Source organism: Elgaria multicarinata, chromosome 17 (assembly GCF_023053635.1).
Source record: "Elgaria multicarinata webbii isolate HBS135686 ecotype San Diego chromosome 17, rElgMul1.1.pri, whole genome shotgun sequence".
Taxonomy (NCBI): Eukaryota; Metazoa; Chordata; class Lepidosauria; order Squamata; family Anguidae; genus Elgaria; species Elgaria multicarinata.
Window position 1 is genome coordinate 24588371 of NC_086187.1, and position 22164 is coordinate 24610534.

Here is a 22164-nt window from a genome sequence, read left to right on the forward strand (position 1 = left end):
TACCACTGTAGTGGAAAGACAAGAAAGACAGGAAACACTCTTTGTGTAGAGTTCCGAACTGAATTCGACAACGAAACCAGAAGTAGAGACAACGGATTAGCAGCCTCGTCTAGCGTTCAAACTGGATCCCAAGGTTGAAGCCTGTTGGGTCCTCCTGGCTCCTGTTAAACCCCAAATTCTATTCCCAAAATATATAGACTAGGGACCTGTTTCCCCAGCCTTGCTGCTCTCATCCCTCATTGACTGCTGGGTTAGCTGCACTCCCTACTTGCGTCATGCTGGTTTTGCGGCTCTCTCGAACTGCCCCTCCTGTTTTTCCGTCCCAAGAAAGATCCAAGCAAAACAAGAATCTATTCCAGTCAAATTTCTTCCATCCAGTTTGCATTCCTGCAGACACAGGCAAGCAACACACTCAATTTGACGTTCCGCTGCTATAAATCTCTGCTTTCTCTCTCTCTCTCTCACACACACACACACCACAACCTTGCTCTCCAAGGTGGCTCTGATGAAATTACCTTGCGACTTCACTTAAAATCTCCAGAAAGTTTAACCAAAATTCAACTTCCAACTGAAATGGGTGTGCAACTGCATTCGTTCATATGCATCCCTTATTAACCTTGCCTCCCCAGCTATTGGAATTTATACTGTAAGCTACTTGGGGCAGAGACCTGCTTCTTCTTTTTTCTTATGTGCATCTGGAAAGCACCATGACTATTTAAATCAGGAAACATTAATAACAGCAATATAAAATCCCATATCGAGCACTGCAACACTCAGATTTCCTCGTCTCCAGTTCTGTGCATTGGCTACATACTTCAGCCTTAAGTAAAGTTCCTGACTCATTTTTTAAAGGAAGGTTTATTCCCCCCTCAATGTTTCCATTGCCAGTTAAACGCGTCTTTATTTTTATTTTATTTTTAAAATGTAACCCCCGCCAGAAGCCAGCACATTCAGAAAACCCTTCTGACAAGCGAGCCCTTGTTTATTTCCTTTCAAGTTCTGAAAGCTTACAAGGTTCTTGTTTTGCTCACATTTTTCTTGGTTATGATTCACAAATTCCAGGTTTTGGCAGCTGCACAAGAACAGAGAGCTTTGCGTGTGCAGCTTTGCATCGTGGGTAAACTATACCATCAGGGCACTGGCAGAGACGTATTTAGAACTCGAGAAATATTTCCCTTCCTGAGTACTGAAGCAGCGAGGCACCATCTAGGATGGCACTCTGTACAGTGTGGTGCCTTTGCTGCCCTATGGAAGCAATCTTGACCTGCTGTTGCTGCTAATCTCAGGGAACATATACGAGTATCCCACAGCCCTCAGCGGAGATATTCTGATGGGGCCTGGCTCCATATTCCATCTTGAGGTACGATACAAAGTAAATCTCTTCAGCAAGAGTCCTTTCTGTTGCTGTCTCGATGCTGTGGAAATCTCTTCTTCCGAGAGCTCACCTAAGGCTTTTCCACATGGGGCTTTTATCCTGTGATTGAGTTTGCTTACTTACTGAGGTTTGTGATCTTTTACATGACACCCGACAACCAGTGCCTCTCTCGTGTTTTCCAAGCATTTCCACGGCTTTCTTCAAAACGGAAATAATGAGCTAATAATCATCTGTATTTGTCCGTGGAAAGAGGAAGTGATGCTATATAACAGTGCCATCTAGTGGCTGTGTAATGAAACATATAGAACTTGCAGGTGAAAGGGAAAAGGGGAGGGTGAAGAGAAGCTCATATAAAGGGTTGAGCTTAATCCCGCAAAAAATCCGGGAGCAGAAGCCCCAGTAAAATTGCGGGACAAAACACCTCAGTGCAGAGAAGCCTTTAATCCCCCTCTGAGCTTTCCAAAGTCTTGTGACAAGTTATATCTTAAAATGTTATTTATTATTAAAGCCCTATTCGACTTGGAACCAGCCTGCCCATTTCTTAAGATCTTCGGAAGAGGCCCTTCTTTCAAGACCATCAGTTTCAGAGGCAAGTTTGGAGGCAACGCAAAAGTAGACCTCGCTGGTTGTTTTTGTGGTTGGTTGTTTCTAAACTGTAAACAGCCGTGAAATTTTCACATGAACAGCAGTAAAGAAATATTTCAAAACAATAAATGAATGCAAGTGAAAGCTGGCATTCAACTGACCAATAAAGAGGCCCGTCTCAAAAGGAAGATCTTAACAGCCCACCCAAAAGGGCAAAACTCTTGGAACTGTCAGAGAGCTCCAGCACTTTGAATGATTGCAAGCTGTGCGATATGGCTGCAAGAAAGGCAAATGCTATTTTGGGCTGCATTAATAGAAGTATAGCTTCCAAATCGCGTGAGGTACTGGGTCCTCTCTATTCGGCCCTGGTTAGGCCTCATCTAGAGTATTGTGTCCAGTTCTGGGCTCCACAATTCAAGAAGGGCGCAGACAAGCTGGAGCGTGTTCAGAGGAGGGCAACCAGGATGATCAGGGGTCTGGAAACAAAGCCCTATGAGGAGAGACTGAAAGAACTGGGCATGTTTAGCCTGGAGAAGAGAAGATGGAGGGGAGACATGATAGCACTCTTCAAATACTTAAAAGGTTGTCACACAGAGGAGGGCCAGGATCTCTTCTCGATCCTCCCAGAGTGCAGGACACGGAATAACGGGCTCAAGCCAGACTCCGGCTGGACATCAGGAAAAACTTCCTGACTGTTAGAGCAGTGCGACAATGGAATCAGTGACCTAGGGAGGTTGTGGGCTCTCCCACACTAGAGGCCTTCAAGAGGCAGCTGGACAAGCATCTGTCGGGGATGCTTTAGGGTGGATTCCTGCATTGAGCAGGGGGTTGGACTCGATGGCCTTGTAGGCCCCTTCCAACTCTGCTATTCTATGATTCTATGAAGCCTCAAAGATATAAATCAGGTTGGGCAATACGCAACAGCCCTCACCCACCCCAGCCTCTGTTGCAGCTCCCATATCAACAAAATTTGCCCACCCCTTGTCAGCTGAATTTTGCCAACAGACTGCAGTGGAGGTTGCAAAGAACCAATTTAGCTGGAAAACAAGCAAAATTGTCCCTTTGCAGCCTCCATCAGTGTTTTCCACCACACCTCTGAATTCCAGAGGATCAGAAGGAGCATGGCCTGTGGAGGGTGGAACATAGCTTCCAGAGTCCCAAAATCTGCCGACTCCTGATATAAATGTTATAATTATGGCCCTTCCAAAGTCAAAGCTGGTTCCCATTTCCCGTAGTCCTCTACTGGTAATTTGGCTTCTTCAACCAACTTGAAGAATCTCAATTGGATCACTCCCAGAGACAGAATACTAGGCTAGACACGCCATCAGTACTTCTTTTCTTTATACATGGCTGCTAGGAATTCACATCTGCAGCCTCACGAAAGCGCTAACCACGATCACGGGGCGGGGAGGGGGAAGGCAAGTTTGACCTCTGTGCTCACAGGAACCCAAACCTGTTTTGCCAAAAACTCCCCTTGATTTCACGTTGAGATCTGGATGGGCGAGGAAAGCCGCAAAGCCATGTAATGTGCTGTGAAGCGTAGCTGTTCCAAGACAATCTTTTAGGAAACAGAGTAAACACGCCCGCACGAGCCAAAGAATTAAACATATACCATCTGGGTTGCCTGGATTCGATTTCTACACACATCTTGGCATTCTCAGGTTGTTTCCTATCAGCAAGATTATGCTGATCTGTTGTTTGAGGAGCAGGTGATACAATGTGGAGGGCAAAACGACGTCCCCGGCCCAAGGATTAAGGACAAAACATTTTGTCTCTCTGGCTCGTCAAAGGCAAGGCTAGTGCAAAAACGTGGCAGCCAGGAATCCCTCCAGTTCGTAGCAATATCTCAGAGCACCATCTGCAATGAGCTAAGACGTAAGTCAGCCAACATAAGCTCTCGCGTGCTAAGCAGAGAGTTTCAAGAAATAAAGAGCACCGCTCACTTCTCTTTCTCCAATGCACAGGAGCATCTGTCTTCATCAATAAGGCCACATACACATCCCATGTTGTGTTGAAAAGAACTTAAGAGCCCTGCTGGATCAGACCAAGGGACCAGCACTCTGTCCCCGCAGTGGCCAACCAGCTGTCGACCAGGGACCAACAAAGCAGGACATGGTGCAACAGCACCCTCCCACCCATGTTCCCCAGCAACTGGTGCACACAGGCTTACTCCCTCGGATACTGGAGGGAGCCCATAGCCATCAAAACGATGAACTTAGTCATTCATGTACGACATTGCCATACCACAGGTCTGTGGCCAGAATAGATGTGCCACTGGTGTGTTAATGCTGCACACGTCCAGGCAAAGGCCACATGGCATACGCAATTATAAACAAGACAGAACAGGAGGGTGGTATAGAAATGTAAATAATAATGATGATGATGATGATAATAATTTGCACAAGCCACAACCAGCCTGACATTTAAGCTGATGGCGAGTAAACCCTGGTTCGAATAACCATGTGAAAAAGGCAAATGCAAAAGGTAAGGGGTATTAGTAGGGTGACCATATGAAAAGGAGGACAGGGCTCCTGTATCTTTAACAGTTGTATTGAAAAGGGAATTTCAGGAAGTGTTATTTGTATATATGGAGAACCTGGTGAAATTTCCTCTTCATCACAACAGTTAAAGCTGCAGGTGCCCTGCCCTCTTTTAAATCTGGTCACAGTATAGCTGCAATATAGCTCCTGCAGCTTTAAATGTTGTGATGAAGAGGAAATTTCACCAGGTGTGACATGCAGACAAATGACACCTGCTGAAATTCCCTTTTCTATGCAACTGTTAAAGACACAGGAGCCCTGTCCTCCTTTTCATATGGTCACCCTAGGTATTAGAACAGCCTTGGTCAAATCGAGGGTGCAGCCACATTTGGAAGACTGTGTGCAGTTCTGGGCAGCAGATCTCAGAAAACGCGATTATAGAGCTGGAAAACCAGGGGGGAGGGGGGAGGACAACCAAAATTACTGGGGAAGGGAGGATTATCTTCTTCCTCAGGCCATGGCGATGTGAACTGTAAAACAAGTAGACCCTGTTCAGACGACACGCTAACCACAGCGGTTAAGCATTTTGATCTCAACATTATGGCTTAGCGTGTCGGGTGGCTACATAACCGCAGTTCACTAACCATTTACTACAAAAAGGGTTAGCGGCCTAACCGTGGCTTAGTGTGTTGTCTGAACAGGCCCAATGGTGCCGTTTTAGGCTTTCATATGATATTTTATGCTGTTACTTGCGGTTTTCATTTTTGTGAACTGCCCAGAGGGCTTCAGCTGTTGGGCAGCATAGAAATGAAATAAATGAGTTATATAGAAAAGCAAGTATTTTATGGTTGTTATCCCAACTTTGCTAAATAAAGGGGTACGACCGCCTGTAACGACACCGAACCTGTTTAAGGCCGAGGGCCGCATTCAATTTCAGAGAAGCTCTCAAGGGCCACATTCCAGTGGTGGGCGGAGCCAAAGGGGAAGGGGCGGGGCCGAACTACCAGCATATTCTAGCGTGACGCTCTTACTGCTAATAACGAAGCTTTAGGAACGGCATTTTAGAAGGGGGGGCATGCAAAAGCCGGGAAAACAACGAACTGTTGGCAATCAGGGCAAAAAGATAGGGGCCTTCTTGTGAACCCCAGAAGGGTGGACTGAGACTCCAGTTAGGCTGGACTTCGCCCCCAGCTTTAAGGTTCAACACCCCCTGGTCCACAGCACCCCAGACATGACACCCCAGAAACTGCTCAGAAGAAACAAAAGACGGTGCGTCCTTTTTACTCTCCTTTTTCCACAACAGGATTTGTATTAAATATTTTTTAATATATTAATTCTTTCTTTTCGTTCCATGTTTGTTTTTTGTTCGTTCGTTTTTGTGTTTTTGTTTGGTGTTTTTTTTTTTAGAAAATGCAATAGTAAAAAGCATCCAAAAGAATACAGTCGGGGGAATGGACAAACTTCTCTCCCAACGGCAAAACAAGAGGATCCACTGAAAGGAAACCAAAGAGGCTGGCGAGGAGGAGAGGAAACCCCTCAGTGGGTGGTTCGGCTGTCTTGCATCCGAGCAAGCGACAGGGTGTGTGAAATGCCGTAGGAAAAAAGGTACCCTTTGAAGGGCGTAACCCTACGCATGTTTAGAGAGACAGAGAAAGGCCTACAACACCCAGCACGCCAGCCGTATATTACAGGCCTTTTTTCTGTCTAACCATGCATATGATTGAGCCTTAAGTACGTCAATTTAAGTATGTCCACATAGGCAGAGGGACGTTCTTATTCTGCAAAAAAAGAAAGAGGGTTCTTTGGGTATTTTGAATACTCTCTTGTCCCCCCCAGCAACCTCTCGTTCAGTTTTTAAGCAAGCTTTCCGGTTTGGGATAACCGAAGAGTACAAAGTCCGCCTCGTAGAGCTTGTACAGCTGCTGCCGCCAAGCCACGGGGATTTTGGCAAACCAGTCTTCCTCCCAGCTGCTGGCTGTCCTGTTCCGGTAGCTGGGAGGGAAGCGGAGCAGGTGGTCCACCTTGAGTAGCTGCAAGAGGTGAGCGGAGTCTTCATCCAGTGTCTCTAGCTTGCCGATGAAGTCATACTCGATCTGGCACGGGTGACAGAGGCGGTAGACTTGCCTCCAGTGCTCGTTGAACGGGGCCAGCTTCTCTGTCCGAGGATCCAGCAAGTACTGGATGAAATCCGAGAAGGAGACCTTGAAGCCCGCCCCAAAGGCCTCGCTCACCGAGGTCGGGAGGCTGGTGTAGTTGGCGTACAGCTTCAGCATCGGGATGGCGAAACGGCGGTAGAACTCGTCATTCTCCAGCTCGAATTTGCTGCGGAAGGCCGAGATGAGCCGGACGAAGGGGTCGCGGACGAAGAGGAACTTGGTGTACTTCTTCAGCTTGATCTTCATGAGATGGCGGGAAAACTTGCCGTAACGGTGCCAGAACTTGTTGAAGGTGAAGTGGGTGCTGGTGTTGTGGACGTGTTCCCGGGGAATGTCCAAGGGGTCAACGTAGGGAACGCCCTGGTCCATCAAACTCTCACTCAGGACAATCATCACCCGCTTCCAGTTGGTGCACGCTACTTTGGGGACGTAGCAGTAGATGACGCCGTGGCGGTCGTCCACAATGAGGTGGTTGAGCTCGTAGTTGGGTATGTCGTCGAATGAGCGTTCCTTGGTCGGGAAGGCAAAGCTGGAGTTGGCACACAGTTCCCGCAGGGTCTTCCGCCTCTCTGCTTGCAGCTTCTTTTGGTCCAGGATCAGGCCGGCATCACGAGTGGACCAATCGTAGCCCCGGACGTTCTCTTCCAAGTTGCCGTCTACGGGGCGGCTCGAGGCGTGCAAGGGCGGCGTTTCCGTTTTCCGACCAAGATCGACGTTCTGTTTTAGGTCAGAAGTCAGGAGGTTCTCCAAGAAGTCATCGACATCTGACAAAGACCCTTGGCCGTCCTCCCGAACCACTGTGGGCAGCACCCCGTGGGGCCTGGAGAGCGTGGTGTGCAGGTAGAAGTGAGCGGTCCCTACGTTGTCCCAATATACAATGATCAGCAGAATCATGAAGAGGGAACCCACCACCACCGAAAGGCGGAAGAGACGCGCTTTGGTCATCCTGACAGGTGAGGTCAAAAGCTACTTCATGCTGAGCTCACCTCTGATGCGCTCGGGAACATCTCAAGCCCGGCATGGCGTTCGGGGATGTTCAAGAACCTGCAAGGGCATCGAACACACAACACCATCAGAGAGAAAGACGGAGAGAACACACACAAAAAAAACCACCATGAGAAACAGAAGCACCCAGCAGGGTGGATTTGATTTAAATCAATTTGATTTAAATCACGATTTAAATCACTACTCAGAAAGACTCGATTTAATCATGTGACTTCACCCCACCCCACCCCAAAAGTGCACTCTATTCATTGAATTTTCTATTCATTGATTTTTTTTTGAAACTTAGCACTGAAGAGGTAAGGGGATGATTCTGTGTACATAGATTTGCAAACGAACGTGATCTCTGCAGACACAAATTCACAGTTTTGAGAACTGTAAAACCAAGTAGCTGTGATAATATCTTCTAGATAGAAAAAATGCCCAATAATCTTACAGAAACCTCTGGAAGGGCATGACATTGCGAATGGATTAATGGAATTCATTTACCAAAAAATGTAAACATTGCATGAATATACAGCCTCATGCTACATAATTAAAAACTAATCCTTATTTCATGATGAATAACCTTTGGACTATAAAGTATCTTAAATAGAAAACTATCTTTAGATAGATTTTTCCGCAAAAAGCAATTTATTAAAAAAAAATCAGATTTAAATTAAAATAATAATAATAAAATTTTAAAAAAATATCATTGATTTTTATCCACCCTGGCACCCAGAATGAATTCCATACGTTCGTTTTAAAGGACGGTGCATGCTCTTTACTTGTTCAAATGAGACTCGGCCCGGCGGAATTTCCGAATTTCACTCCTGCTGGACCTTTCAAGAAAAAACTCAACCATTAAGGGAAGAGAGAAGTGAGCCAATCTAAGAACCATTATTGCTTCAGAGTGCTCCATACCCGCCTAGGACTCACTTCAGTTATAAATGTGGATGGACGGGAGTGTCGGGTTGCGAAGATGTAAATAAGGTTAATGTATGTACACTTAGAAATGCACTTTTAATTTTTAACTTCATTTTATATGACATATTCCTAAGATTAGAATTTGAGTTTTATTTGTTTTAAGACTGTGTTAAAGCTATTATTATTATTATCGATTACTGATATTATTGATTCTGTTTATTTTGGGGGGTATTTTATCGGCCACACCCCAAACTTTGAATTGTTAGTGTGGCCGTGGTTCAAGACTTTCTAGACTTGTTAGATTTCTATAAATTGTCCCTATTCAGCTTCAATTCAGAAGTTTTCTAGTGTTGTTTTCCCTTCTCCCCTACTTCCTTCTAACACTGAAAGTTGATAACTCGTAAATCAGTATTAGGAAAAAAGGAAAGAAACCTCTCGTGCAAGCACTGAGTCATTACTGACCCTTGGAGGGACACCAGCTTTCGCTGATGTTTTCTTGGCAGGCCTTATAGCGGGGTGGTTTGCCGTTGCCTTCCCTGGCCATTATTACCTTTCCCCCAGCTAACTGGGTACTCATTTTACCAACCTCGGGAGGATGGAAGGCTGAGTCGACCCGAGCTGGCTGCCTGAAACCAGCTTCCGCTGGGATCGAACTCAGGCCATGGGGAGAGTTTCAGCTGCAGAAACTGCTGATTTACCACTCTGCGCCACACGAGGCTCATTAAATCAGTATTAAGATATCATCATATAACATGGTCAACAGCCGAGCCCAGCTTCGGAAAGACTCATGTAAGGAACCTCTGCCCAACCTAGTCCAGAAATCAATATTGGATTATTATGACTTTAAGTCAGGAGAAACAGATTTAGTTGAGAATGAGTACTGGATAGATCCAGATACCGCAATCTCATTTTTAAACGAAAATGATGGTACACCAAATGGTGCCTTCAGAGAATCAATGGTAGGAGACGCTACCTCTCAGGAGGAAGACTCAACTGTATATTCCTCTAACGAGTTTTTAATAAATGAGACAAATGAGATTCGTGCATAACCATTCCTCAAGTCGCCCATGGTGAGGGAAAGGTGTATTTATTTTTAAAATACTGTATACAGGACTACCATGCAGTTGAGTAAACTCCATCGTGATGTTTGATTGACAGTTCCTCTGCCCTCTCTTCTCCCCTGGCCCTCCCAATGGTATCCCGTAAGTCATTCCTCAATGTAACAGAAAACTCCACGGAACACGCCACACAATGGTTGTGCAGGAACTCTCCCCTGCACAGCGCGGATATTGTGCAGGGAGTGTTTTCTATTACATGGAGTTTTCCCACAAGCCAACACATTTCTCAACAGTGATGTAAGAACTCCACTGTGGAGTTCTAAAACCACCGTTGTCTGAAATGAGCCAATAACAGCTAGGTCATTTTTCACAAAACACTGAAGAGGATCTTCGGTATTCAGCATCCAGACAGGGAGAATCAAGGAGCCTTTGTGTTTCACCCAGAGCAAGAAGCAGGTCTGTGTTACAAAGGGCCTTTTGTTTTCAGAAACAGGAATCACCCATTGCTTCCTTGTCCCGGAACGCTTGTTATAATCCGATACCTACCATCACCTATCAGTATGGCATCTCCATTTTTGAGATTGGGGCTGAAATGCAGTGCTAGCCACAACATCTGGCCCAGTTTTTGGACCTTTCTGTTCTTCCCCCACATCACCTGCTTCTTAGACCACATGGCCTTGACGAAGAGTTCTAAAGAACCCAAAGACATGCAGAAGCTTTTGCGGCGTTTTGGCTGGCCCAAATGCGGACTGTGAAACTTGAGAAGTGTGATTCTTGCAGGTGGGCAGCTAGCAAAGTCCGAGTAGGATTACGCAAGAGCAGCTGCATTGAATGAGAAGGCAGTCCAGTCACTTGTCACAGAACAGAAGGTAGGAATGTCCCAACCAGAGCCGAAGCCTCTGGGCTCGGCGGCAAGGACTCCTGTCACTGTCCACACATCTGGCAGCCGAGTGGCGCTTTTTCTAATCTCTACTCCAATGTTCTTCATTCATAACGTCTTTCAGAGCCATTTCGCACATGCTGCATTTCCTTAGGCTGAGATAACCTGATAGCTTTTCCCGTTTATCACAAGAGCTTTTACTATTATTAGCATTTTTAGAGCTGATTATTTCAAATCTTTCACATACTGGCAGTATATTATTGTCGTTAGAGTACGTATTACATTTCTTATGGTGCAGCCCTATCCATGTTGAAGGAAACAAACAGGAATACGATTGTGCCATTAGACACCCCTCTGAAAAAGATTCAAGGCAACTTCTAATTTTGTTGGAACATACAAAATTTAGAACAGCTAAAACATTGCTCAAACGAAAATACAACCACCCCATAAAACTTAGAACGTCAGTGACCACCACAGACAATTTAACAGCACAACTCAACTAATGCATGGCTTTATTTATTTTATCATCTATTTATTATATCATCATAATCCAGGGGTCTTATGCCTTGCAGGGGGTAGTTTTTATTTTTAATCGTAGTTGATTCATCATTATGAGTTTAAGGATGTTGTCAGGCAAAGGTGCTAGAAATCAAAATGCATTATCTGGAAATCTTACAAGATGACTCAAAAGTAAGTCCCACTGAGTACAATAGAGTTTACTCCCAGGAAAGCAGTTGCTGCCAGCCAGTGCCAACAATACAGGGCTAGATGGACCAAGGCCCCTTCCACACACCGTATTGAAGGCGCATGCATGCGCCCCCAGTACGACCCCAAAACGATGATGTAGATGGCAGCTGAAGAGACGGAGGAGGCGGCAGCTGGGGAACTGGCCGCATCCTTGCCGCCGCCGCCTCCCCACCGGCCTCCTGCTGCCGGGGTAAGAGCGACCCGGGTCGGAGAGCTCAGCTTCCGCCGAGCTCTCCAACCCGGGTGGCTCTTTCGCCGGCAGCAGGAGGCCGGCGGGGAGTTGGGCTCGGCGGCAAGGACTCACCAGCGAAGCCGCCGAGCCCTGGGAACTTTTCGCCACCGCCGCCGCCTCTTCCTCCATCTCTTCTGAACAGGTGTCTACACTAGGAGTTTCGGGGCGCCCTGAAGCGCCTTCAGGGCGCCCCGACGACTGTGTGTAGACAGGCCCCAAGGCTCTGACTCAGTTTACAGCAGCTTCCCATGTTCCTATAAGAGGCATAATTTTAAAAAACTCAATATATATTTGTCATCGGATAAACATAGAAGACTCCAGCTCTGGGTCTAATGACATATGTTGTGTAAGAGTGTTCATCCATGCAAACCTGGTCTCCATCTTTTTAGTACAGCAATAAAGAAAATAGCTTAAGGGATGATGCTCAGCGTGCAGGTACTAGCTGAGAACACACATGAAAGCGAAGAAGAATGCAGATCCAGTGTGGTTTGCATTCCGGAATGCAAAAAAGTGATGCCTGCAATTAACTGCCAGCGAACAGAAAGGCATTATGAATGATCACGCATTCCTTAAGGTTGGGCAGAACGGTCCTGCATTTTGAGTGGAAATCAGGGGAGTTCCATAAATTCTATTCAGTTAGGTAAATAGATCCTTTCCATTTTTGTCCTCCTTAAGCATGAGACATTTGGAAGACAAGAGGCCCATTTAAGCTGTTATTGTGAAGACGCTGGTTCCAGCCCAACAGCTGACCAAGGGAGACAGCTGACGTAACATTTTTGGTTTTAAAAATGTGGACTTTGAGGGAGTGAGGAGGCCTCTGAAATAAACAGCCTTCTCTGCAGGCACTGAAAGTTCTCCACGACTGAAAATGGCCCTTCGGTAGGCGTTATGCTCACACAGAGCCTGCACTTATGAAAGGGACTTTTCCCCTTTCCCTTCAGCAGAATTTCTTTAGAAGCCAATTCTTACATGTGCCTACATCTGTCCCTGGAAAGGAAGGAGCGCAACACAAGAGGATCTGCTGACTCCAAAAAGCAAGGCTGAAAACAAAACGTCATTTGAAGGCAGGGCAGCCCCTTCGGAAAATGAAACCTCGATTTACTTCTCAGGTTCAACTGATGCCAACATTCATGCAGTAACTGCTACCAAGACTTAACCCTTGAATTCCTGCGTTTCCTTGTTTTTATTTATTTATTTTATTTATTTATTAAAAGATTTATATCCCACCCTATACCACAAGGATCTCAGGATGGCGTACAGATAAAACCATACATATAAAATAGAACGATCAATATACAATTCTAAAACGAATTAAACCATTAATATGTTAAAACCAGTATGAAGTTTTAAAACAGTAAAATCCAATTAAAACGAGACAGTGTGCAGAATGGTGGATTTAGCCATCAAAGGCTTTGTTAAAAAGCCATGTCTTAACCTGGTAGCGAAATGAAGCCAGTGCCGGCTTCTCACTGCCCTTCCTCCCACCGCAACCTTTTCTTCTACTACTGCTGAGTCTGTCAAAGGAAGCAGTAACCTTTCAATTGCACTTTGATCCCGGTCAATGACCTGCTTTAATCCAGTTCCATGTCATTTGTAAATCCAGCTCTATGACTTGCTTAATTCTGTAACTAAGAATCGAGTGTCCAAACTGCATTATTTTCCTCTTCCCTCCTCGCCCACTTTTCCTTGCATGTCGTATCTTTTAGATAGTAAGCCTGCACACAGAGACTTCCTTATTTCCATTCTCTGGAAGCTGCCCTGCTAGCCATTTTTGGCTGAAGGCATGAACATACACGTAAAAAATGCTTTCAAGAAGATAAACTAAGCGAAAAAGTTAATTACTACTTGCCTTCTGTCCTGTCCTCCTTTAAGGGCATACTGGGCTCTCTTAAGCTTAGCCCACTCTGTTATCCTCAAATCCAAGTCATGACCCAGCAACGATAGGGGATGGCGAAAGGCAGGAGTAACGTACTGAGGCTTTTTCCACACCCGGGAGAAACTCATCAGTGATGTGGTGGGGGAAAATATGTAAACACAGAGGCAAAGCTGGGAAATTGTTGGAACAGGGAATGGCCACAAGGATCACATCTACTTTGGGAAAGAATACATTCCGACCACATCTGTCAGCTTGCTGCTTTAGAATAAACAACACAAACCCTTTAATAAACAACACAAACCCTTTAGTCATTTCCCAAATGAAGATGTTTTGCCCTTGACAACATATCGGTTCTAAAGGGTGCAGAATCCCAAGTTAAAGTCATGGGTCACCCATGTCACTTGCAGGGCTGTGCCGTTTCTCAGCCAAGCAGTTTGGAACTGGGTGCAAAATACAGCACCCCGAGAACCTGAACTTTGGTTTACAAAATCTAAGTTTCTAGCCCCTAAGGTGCCAAAGAGGGGCTTGAAAGTGAGTGGGCAACGTTTGGTAAACACGCATGGGCTGGGGAGGTGTGTGAGAAGGCCAAGTATGACTTAGCCCAGCTCATGATGCACATAAAATTATGCACAGGATGCACAGATGTGCAAATTTTCTCAATGCACACAGTTTATATGGTCAATGGAATCTGGGTTTTCCCGGCTGAGAATTTGGATTCACTTGCCTCAGAAGACACAGGTTGATCTGATAAATGACTCAGGAGAGGCCATGTAGCAGGGGAAATTGAATTTGAGAAGGGTTACACCATCAACAAACCAACCAACCATGAGCCAATTCACACACCACGCAAACACAGGTTAGCCACAGAGGGTTCTCTCAACAAGGAGGCACAGCTAATTTTGACTCCCGCCTGACGGTGTAAATATAATGCATGTTTGCAAGCACACGTTTGCTCCATGAGTGGGTGGTGCTGGAAAATTTTGAATTGGATTCCCCTCCCACCCACCCACCCCATGGCATAAACCAATTGGAACCCGAATCAATTTTGTACTTAACTCAAGTCTAATCTAACTATCTACATAACATAAATGTATTACACAGTGCAGATGTGGGGGTCTTAGAATTGCTTCCAATAAAAGACCCATTTCTGCTTTGGGATTAAAGTTTTTAAAGGTTCACCATGTTCATTGCACTGTGTCCTGTATCAATTAAGCTCAAGGAAGTTCTTTCAATAGCCAAAAGAAATTGAACAGAAATATTTGATGAGTAGGGGGGGAATCAACTAAAATGTACTTAATACACTCTTTCTCCTCTTTCAAGGAACCCAAGACAGCTTACTTGATAATACTCTTTCTCCTCCATTTTATCCCTGCAACAACCCTGTGAGGTAAGGTAGCCAAGAGTCAGTGCCTGGCTCAAAGCCACTCTGTGAGCTTCTTGGCCGAGTGGGGACTAGAACCCAGATCTCCCGTCTCTCAGTTAGAGATGTGAAGGCCCAGAAAAACCCCGGAAAAAAATTGGAAAAAAACCATGTTTTTTCAAAAAATTGAAAAAAATGAAGAAAAAAACGAATTACGTGACGTTTTATTTTAGCATGATGAATAAAATGTTTAAGACAAGGTGTTCAGAGATTTACTTCTCCAAATGATTTCTAAAAACTGTGCAGTATTAGATTATTACAATGTCTGTGCACCAAGGACAAGCAAGTCCTAGGTTGCAAACTGAGACTACAACTCTCAAATGCAAGAGCAAGATGCATTTCTGCCTCTAGGGGGCAGCACTTCCATGGAAGCAGAGACTTAAACTAATACTGATAGCTATAGGTCAGAAAATGAGTCTGATTAAATTTCATGCATATTCATTGAATCTTGGTGTCGTTGTCCACCCCCCCCACCTTTTCTCAGTTCTTTTTATGGGAATGGAGGCTTTATGTCTTGACACTGGAGGACTAGCAGAGACATAATTTTCTTTGTGACTAATGTTGGTGGTTTCTTCAGTTGTTGTTTTTAAAAATTGTTTTTTGCCTGCTCCTCATAAACTGGCAGAACCAAAGAGGTTCCTAACAGTTCAGGAGCTTGTAGCGCCATTTGTTACTAAAAAAAAAGGTAAAAAAAGTAAATTAAATTTGTAATAATTGTTTGAATACACTACTTTTAATATACCAAATGTAATAATTTTATGCCAAACCAACTTAGACATAATTACATTTTATGTTCCTAAAGTAACAAAGGCCGTAGCTAGACCTAAGGTTTATCCCTGGATCGTCCTGGGGTCAAACCTGTTCATCTAGGTGACACACAGGGGATTCAGTGCTCAGGCAGGGGCGAACCCTGGATGATCCCAGGATAAACCTTAGGTCTAGCTGTGGCCAAAGTGACTTTCAATCTGTAAAAAGTGCTAATATTGCATTATTTCAATTTTTCCAAAAATTTCCATTTGTTTCCATGGCTTCAAAATTTCTGGAAATTTTACATCTCTACGTCCCAGTCCAACACTCTAACCACAACGGTTATGAACAAGTTCTTCTCTTTATCTCTCTCTCCTTCAGCCCACATGGGCTGCCATGTCATTATGCAACAAGAGTTATGAGAATTCTGGTTAAGCAACCTCTGCCAGGCAAAGAGAAGCATTAACACTGTGGATGGTCATGGTGTGCCATTCCACAAGGATTAGCAGAATCGCTTCTACACGGTTCCCCCTTTTACTTCCCTAAGATAACGGCACCAACTCCGAATTTCACAACCCTGATAGCAACTGCCCTGCAGCAGACATAGCAACTCGCATGCCAGTGAACGGACTGGTCAAAATACTGTAAATTGAACATCCATTATTTGACCATGATCCAATACTGTCCAATATCCACAAATCCAAGGATGCTATCACGGCCAAGGTGGCAATTTATCTTTACAACCAACTTTAAAAAACAACCTTTTAAAATAAATAAATAACATAAGTAACACATTTTGCCACCTGTAGACTGACTTCAGTGTTCCTGGATAAAAGAACTGCTGAGTGAATTGTTTTGCATTTCTAGGACCTTTACCGTGGTTAAATGTGACAATAATTCATTACAACCTTTTAAAACTTAATCTCATGGTTTCACAGCAACAGATAACCCCTTTGTTTTGTAATTAGCATACTTCTCAAGCCTGCTGCTGATTAAAGCACCTGCCTTTGTTTGTCTAGTAAAACAATTCATTAAAAAAAGATACATGAGCATTATTCGGGTCTCAGGCAGAGACGTGCTTTAAATTACACGGAACTTGATGCTTTAAAATAAAAAATGGGAGGTACCGAGGACGCAGGTTGGATCTTTAGGTATGTAAGCAGGTGTTATACCAACAGCTGCCAACCCAACATCTCTGGGCACCTCCAATGGTATCCATGAAACTCTGGGCACCCTACCTCCTTCAAAAATTTATTTTTAATGAAAAACTTTCCTCATTATTTCTCTCCCTTCCCCCATTTTGACTAGCCGCGCCCTCACGGCAGCCATTTATGTGACTAGCCACAGCCTCCACGGGCGCCATTTTGTGGTGGCGTCCACAGCAGTTTCTCCAATTCCCAAATGTGCCCATGGGTCCAAAGAGGTTGGGGGACCGCTAGACGATACCACTGAGCTAAGCTCCATTATCATTCGGGTCCAAGCCTCTGCAGGCTGGATTAGGCCCATAGATTGAAAGCCCCGCTATGACTTAGGAAATGCGGTGAAGTAGGTCTGAAGAGTTGAATCTTTCCCCGAAGATTTCAGACGTATTTAAAGCTCACCCCACCCCCAATACAAAAGCCGCCTCCCTCGATGACTTCCAACTGACTGACACCCAAGTTGTCATTGCAACGCTCTTTCCTATTTATAGTTTGCATTGATTTCCAGTCCGCTTGTTTCGGAGGGAACCAAGAGATGTCCAGACAGCTGCCTGAGTCGGCTTTGGCAGCAACTGCTGAAGGATTTCTGGGCCTACCACAACCCAGAAAGCGGAAAGAAGTCTCCATCACACACACCCAAAAAAGCAGCTCAGGTCCCACCACTGCCATGACCACAAAGCCAGCCCCCGTGACCAGGATCACAGTGGCATCCCCCGTCAGCAAATTCCCTCGGATCTCTGCCTCTCCCCCATTATGGAAACGTCTCCTGATTTCCAAACATCTCAACTTTCCAGGGCAGGCAATGTCTACAGCAGGGGTGGGGGCGATGCTTTGGCCTACAGCTCCCATCATCTCTCACCATATCAGGGGCCGTGGCTCAACGGTCGAGCCCCTGCTTCACACGCAGGAGGTCCCGGGTTCGATCCTTGGCATCTCCAGGGAGAGCAAGGAAAGAATCTTGCCTGAACCCGTGGGCTAGATGGCTCGTACAGCACTGGTTGCCGAGAGTTGCAAGCCAAAACATTGGGAGCGCCACAACTTGGCCAGGTCTGGCCTACAAGCCCCACCGTGGCGCGGAACTTTGGTCTACCAACATCATCCAGGCTTGAGCATCTGCTCTCAGTGCTTCCTACCTAGCCGTACCCACAGGTGTATCCGGCTGTTAGGTAGGGCAACTCACAGCTGATGCACCTTCACGTGGGAGATGCTACTTAGCCCCAGAGAGAGAGAACAGGTGCCTCCTTGAGCCCACAAAAGATGCACACAGGTATAACCACGTGTCAAGGCATCCCCGTGAGAAATTCGCGTCCCCAACCGACACGCGACTCTTCAAAGGCCTTCAACCCGGGTCGCGCTCGGCCCCCTTCTTTGGGTCGTCCGAAAACGTGCCGCTTTGCCCCGGGGGCAGCGAGACCCCGCGAACCCAGCCTCGGCGCACTGCCCTGCCCTGCCCTCCCGCTCCAAGGCGGCGCACCGGAGCGAGGGCCAACCCCGCCAGACTCCCCGGGCGAGCCGAGGCGGAGAGTCCCCCCGGGCGAGCCGTGACCTTCAGTAGCCCTTTGGGCGGGACGGCATCCGGCGCACCGGCGCGGGCGGGGGGGGGCGGGAAGGTAGACGGCAGCCCGGCGCCCGCTCTCCTCTTCCTCTGCCCTAGCGCGGCTGGCAGGAGGCGGCCACGTGGGAGGAGGGGGGGCGACACCGGGGGAGGGAGCGTCGGCGTCCGCGGCATCCCCCCGACGGCCGCGCGTCCGCTGCTGCGTCCCGCGCCGCGAGCGCGTGGCTGGGCTGGCCATCCGCGACAGCCAGCCGGCCGGCCTCCACCCCCCCCCCCGGGTCCCCGTCCCCCCACGCCTTCGCGTGTGCCCAGCTCACCTCCTGCCCGGGGTGGCTCGGATAGCGGAACCTCCCGCAGGAGGGGAGGAGGAGGGGGAGGCGGCGCCTCGCTCCCGCTCGCTCGCCCGCTTCTCCTCCTCCTCCTCCTCCTCCTCCGCCGCCGCCGCCGCCGCCGCCCAGCCAGCGAACCCGGCAGCGGCTCCTCCTCCGGCTCGGCCTGCGCCGCCCCGTCTCTCGCGAGAAGGCCGGCCCGGGGGGGCTCCGAGCCAGCGCAGGCGCCGCCCAGCCGGGGTGGGGTGGGGGGCGCCGCTCCCGGCCTGCTCGGCGCGGGGCTGGCGGGACGCGGGTGGGCGCGGGGCCGCGCGCAACGACGCGGCGCAGGGGCGCTCCCGAAGAGGGGTTTATTGAGAGATCTTAATTTAGTTATTGCATTTATATCCCGCCTTTCTCCCCCCCCTCTCCAAGGAACCCAAGGCGGCGTACATAATCCTCCTCCTCTCCATTTCTATCCTCACAACAACAACCCTGCGAGGTAGGCTGGGCTGAGAGTCTGTGACTGGCCCAAAGTCACCCAGTGGGTTTCCACGGCCATGTGGGGACTAGAACCCGGATCTCCCGACTCCCAGGGCTTACCTAGACCTAAAGTTTATCCCGGGATCCTCCCGGCGCCATCCCTGTTCATGTAAATGACACACAGGCTATCCCGGGAGCAGGCAGGGACGGCCCGGGATAAACCTTTAGGTCCAGTCCGACACTTTCGCCACTACGCCACACTGTCTTTCCACGTCCTCCAAATCCCCTCCTCTGGGATTAACGCATATGCGGCTCCTCCTGCCTCCGCGGGTTTTAAATCCCAAGTTTTCAAGCCGGTTCTTTGCCGAGTTTCGCACGTCTAAACCACCATCACCACCCCAGGAATCGACGCCGTCGGGCGAGCACCAGCTGCACGTGGGCGCGGGGAAAGGACCAGGGCTCGAAACGCGTCGGGTGTCCGGCTTTGGGTTTCCTCCTTACAAGGGCGATGGAGCGATGCTTCTCCGCCCATCCTCGAATCTAGGAAAGGAAGAGGCTTTCCCTTTTAATTTCCGAGTTGCCGAGGTGGAGGAGTGGGGGCTTGTAGGCCATTTAGCGAGCCCACCCCGCACCCCTGAAATGACTTTCTAAGTACTTCTCAGTAGCACAAACCTGTAGTTCGCGTTCTCCGCGGGAGAAGCTTCTTTCTCTCTTTTCGCCCTACTTGCGAAATGCACATTTGACATTATACAAGGAAAGTAACAGTCTGCAAAAATGGTGACATTGCTGGCTTCTAGTAATATTAATAGGCGTGTAAACCAGTCCCAGACTAGATGAAGGCCCTAGTGGTTGAAATAGAAAATCATTTGTTTTAATGTGTAATTAAACATTTTTATAACTACTCTTTATACTTAACAGTACAGATTAGTTGTGTTATTCATTTTTATTGGAGTTTATTTTATGGTAGCTCCGGCCTTATTTTGCATTGTTTATAAGTTCTCTTAAACCCATTTTGTTTCTTGAAACTACTGCAAAACACCCAGCGTCCTACCAATAGCTCGTGATTTACCTTCCACCCACCCTGGTGTAAGTAAAAGCATCGTCAGTCCTAGCCAAAAGAGCCAAGACTTTGGAGGCTGTCCATCTGGGATGAAGGGCCCTCATTCACCGCGTCCTCTATTCACTCTGCCACGTTCCCAAAAGTTGTTTTTCTCCCTCTTCCCCCTAACTCCCCTGCCCACTGGGAGAGCTCAATTGCTCTTTTGTGATTTCCGTGCATCCTTTCCATGTTTCAGACGCTTCCTAGCTGAATCAAGGTTGCTTTTCTTCATGGCTGGCTTCCCGGATCCTGTTCTATTGACGTGCCTTGCAAGAAAAAGTGGAGGTTCCCTTCCTGTGTCACGTTATAGAATCGGCAGGGCAGGAGGAACGGACCATCTCCATGGTCAGACACCATGCAGCAGCTACATCCAGCAAATGAAAGCGGAGAACCAAAAGCACTTCTGGTATCGCGTGTGTGTGTGTGTATGGAATTCCACAATACATTATTGGCATTGTGTGTAAATCCCATAGATTTGCATACCTTTGATCGCAGGGTTTTTGGCCGAGGCTATAGGGTTTAGTCAGGGCCGGCGCTACCATTAGGCCAACTAGGGAAAGGACCTCAGAGGGGCGCAGTACTACCCTTTAAGGATCACAGTTTTGTACAAATTAGCTGTTTTAAGAAAAAACATAAGAGGAAAATATAATAGTTCAGAAACTCTTCCTGAACAGCTGAATCAAAGTTGGCAATTTTGGTGTGTGTGTGTGTGTGTGTGTGTGTGCAAGAAGCTTGCCATGCCTAGTGGGCAAAATAATCTGGCACCATTCCTGGGTTTAGTAGGGTAGACGGGAGAGAGTTGGCAACTAGGATTCTAGGTAAAGACGAAGTGTTTATTTATTAAATTTATGTACCATCCAAAGTGGTTTACAATATTATTTTTAAAAAGCAACAACCAAAAGAATAAGTACAGTAAAAATATTAAAACAAATTATTAAAAGTTGACCAGGAAAGTTAGTAGTCAGAGGGAAAGACTGAAGGTTCAATGCCTGCCGGAAGAAGAAGGTCTTAACGGCAGACCTGATATCTAAGCCAGTGTGGTGTAGTGGCTAGAGTGTCGGACTGGGAGTCGGGAGATCCGGGTTTTAGTCCCCACTCGGCCATGAAAACCCAGTGGGTGACTTTGGGCCAGTCACAGACTCTCAGCCCAACCCACCTCACAGGGTTGTTGTTGTGAGGATAAAATGGAGAGGAGGAGGATTATGTACACCGCCTTGGGTTCCTTGCAGGAAAAAAGTCGGGATATAAATGCAATAATAAATAAATAAAATAAACACATTCAGTGAAAGTGCCAGGCAGATCTCTCTAGGACAGCCTTCTTCAACCTGGGGCGCTCCAGATGTGTTGGACTGCATCTCCCAGAATGCCCCAGCCAGCTGGCTGGGGCATTCTGGGAGATGCAGTCCAACACATCTGGAGCGCCCCAGGTTGAGGAAGGCTGCTCTAGGAAGAGCATTCCACAGATGGGGGGCCCACTACAGAGAAGGCAGTATCCTGGTAGCCACATGTCACCACCGTTGTGGGCACCAGCACCCACTCATGCCATTCGCGGGCAGAAATTCTAACCGAGGCGGTGGGTTATACCACCTGATATGGGATTGTCCGGTCTTACTCCCCCCTCTGCACAGAAGCCAATTAGGAGCCAAAGATTTGTCTACTGATTGAGAAGGCATTCCCCCCCTTCTCCTTGCACACTTAATTATTATTTATTTAATAGAATTATATAGCACTGGACATATTTAAAAACATCTTTAATATCTACTCATCATATTGAAAGAAGAGGGGAGGATGAGATGACACTGGCGAAGGAATGTATCGCCTACTTATTTCTCTTGGTGGCCAAAAGTGTTTTAAACTAATAAAATATAAATAATAAAAAAAGACATTCCAGTAAGGCATCTTGCAATTACTAAGACTGCTATCACTGGGACATGCTGTGTGGATGGAAGATCGCAGCTACCATCCCCAGGATCAAGTCTACGAAATTGGGTACCTTCATTGCCGTCCCCACATAAGGATGTGGTTGAGCAGCGCCTGTGGAGAATTACTTGGTCGC

General features: G+C 47.0%; 1 protein-coding gene across 1 annotated transcript; it reads right to left on the reverse strand.

Moving 5' to 3' along the window:
* Positions 1-5705: 5705 nt before the first annotated feature.
* Positions 5706-18624, reverse strand: CHST12 (carbohydrate sulfotransferase 12). Its single transcript, XM_063142928.1, has 2 exons — positions 18536-18624; positions 5706-7640 (listed from the first exon to the last, which is right to left on the reverse strand). Exon 2 carries the CDS (start codon positions 7539-7541, stop codon positions 6288-6290), a length of 1254 nt encoding a protein of 417 aa, XP_062998998.1. The 5' UTR covers positions 7542-7640; positions 18536-18624; the 3' UTR covers positions 5706-6287.
* Positions 18625-22164: the final 3540 nt, after the last annotated feature.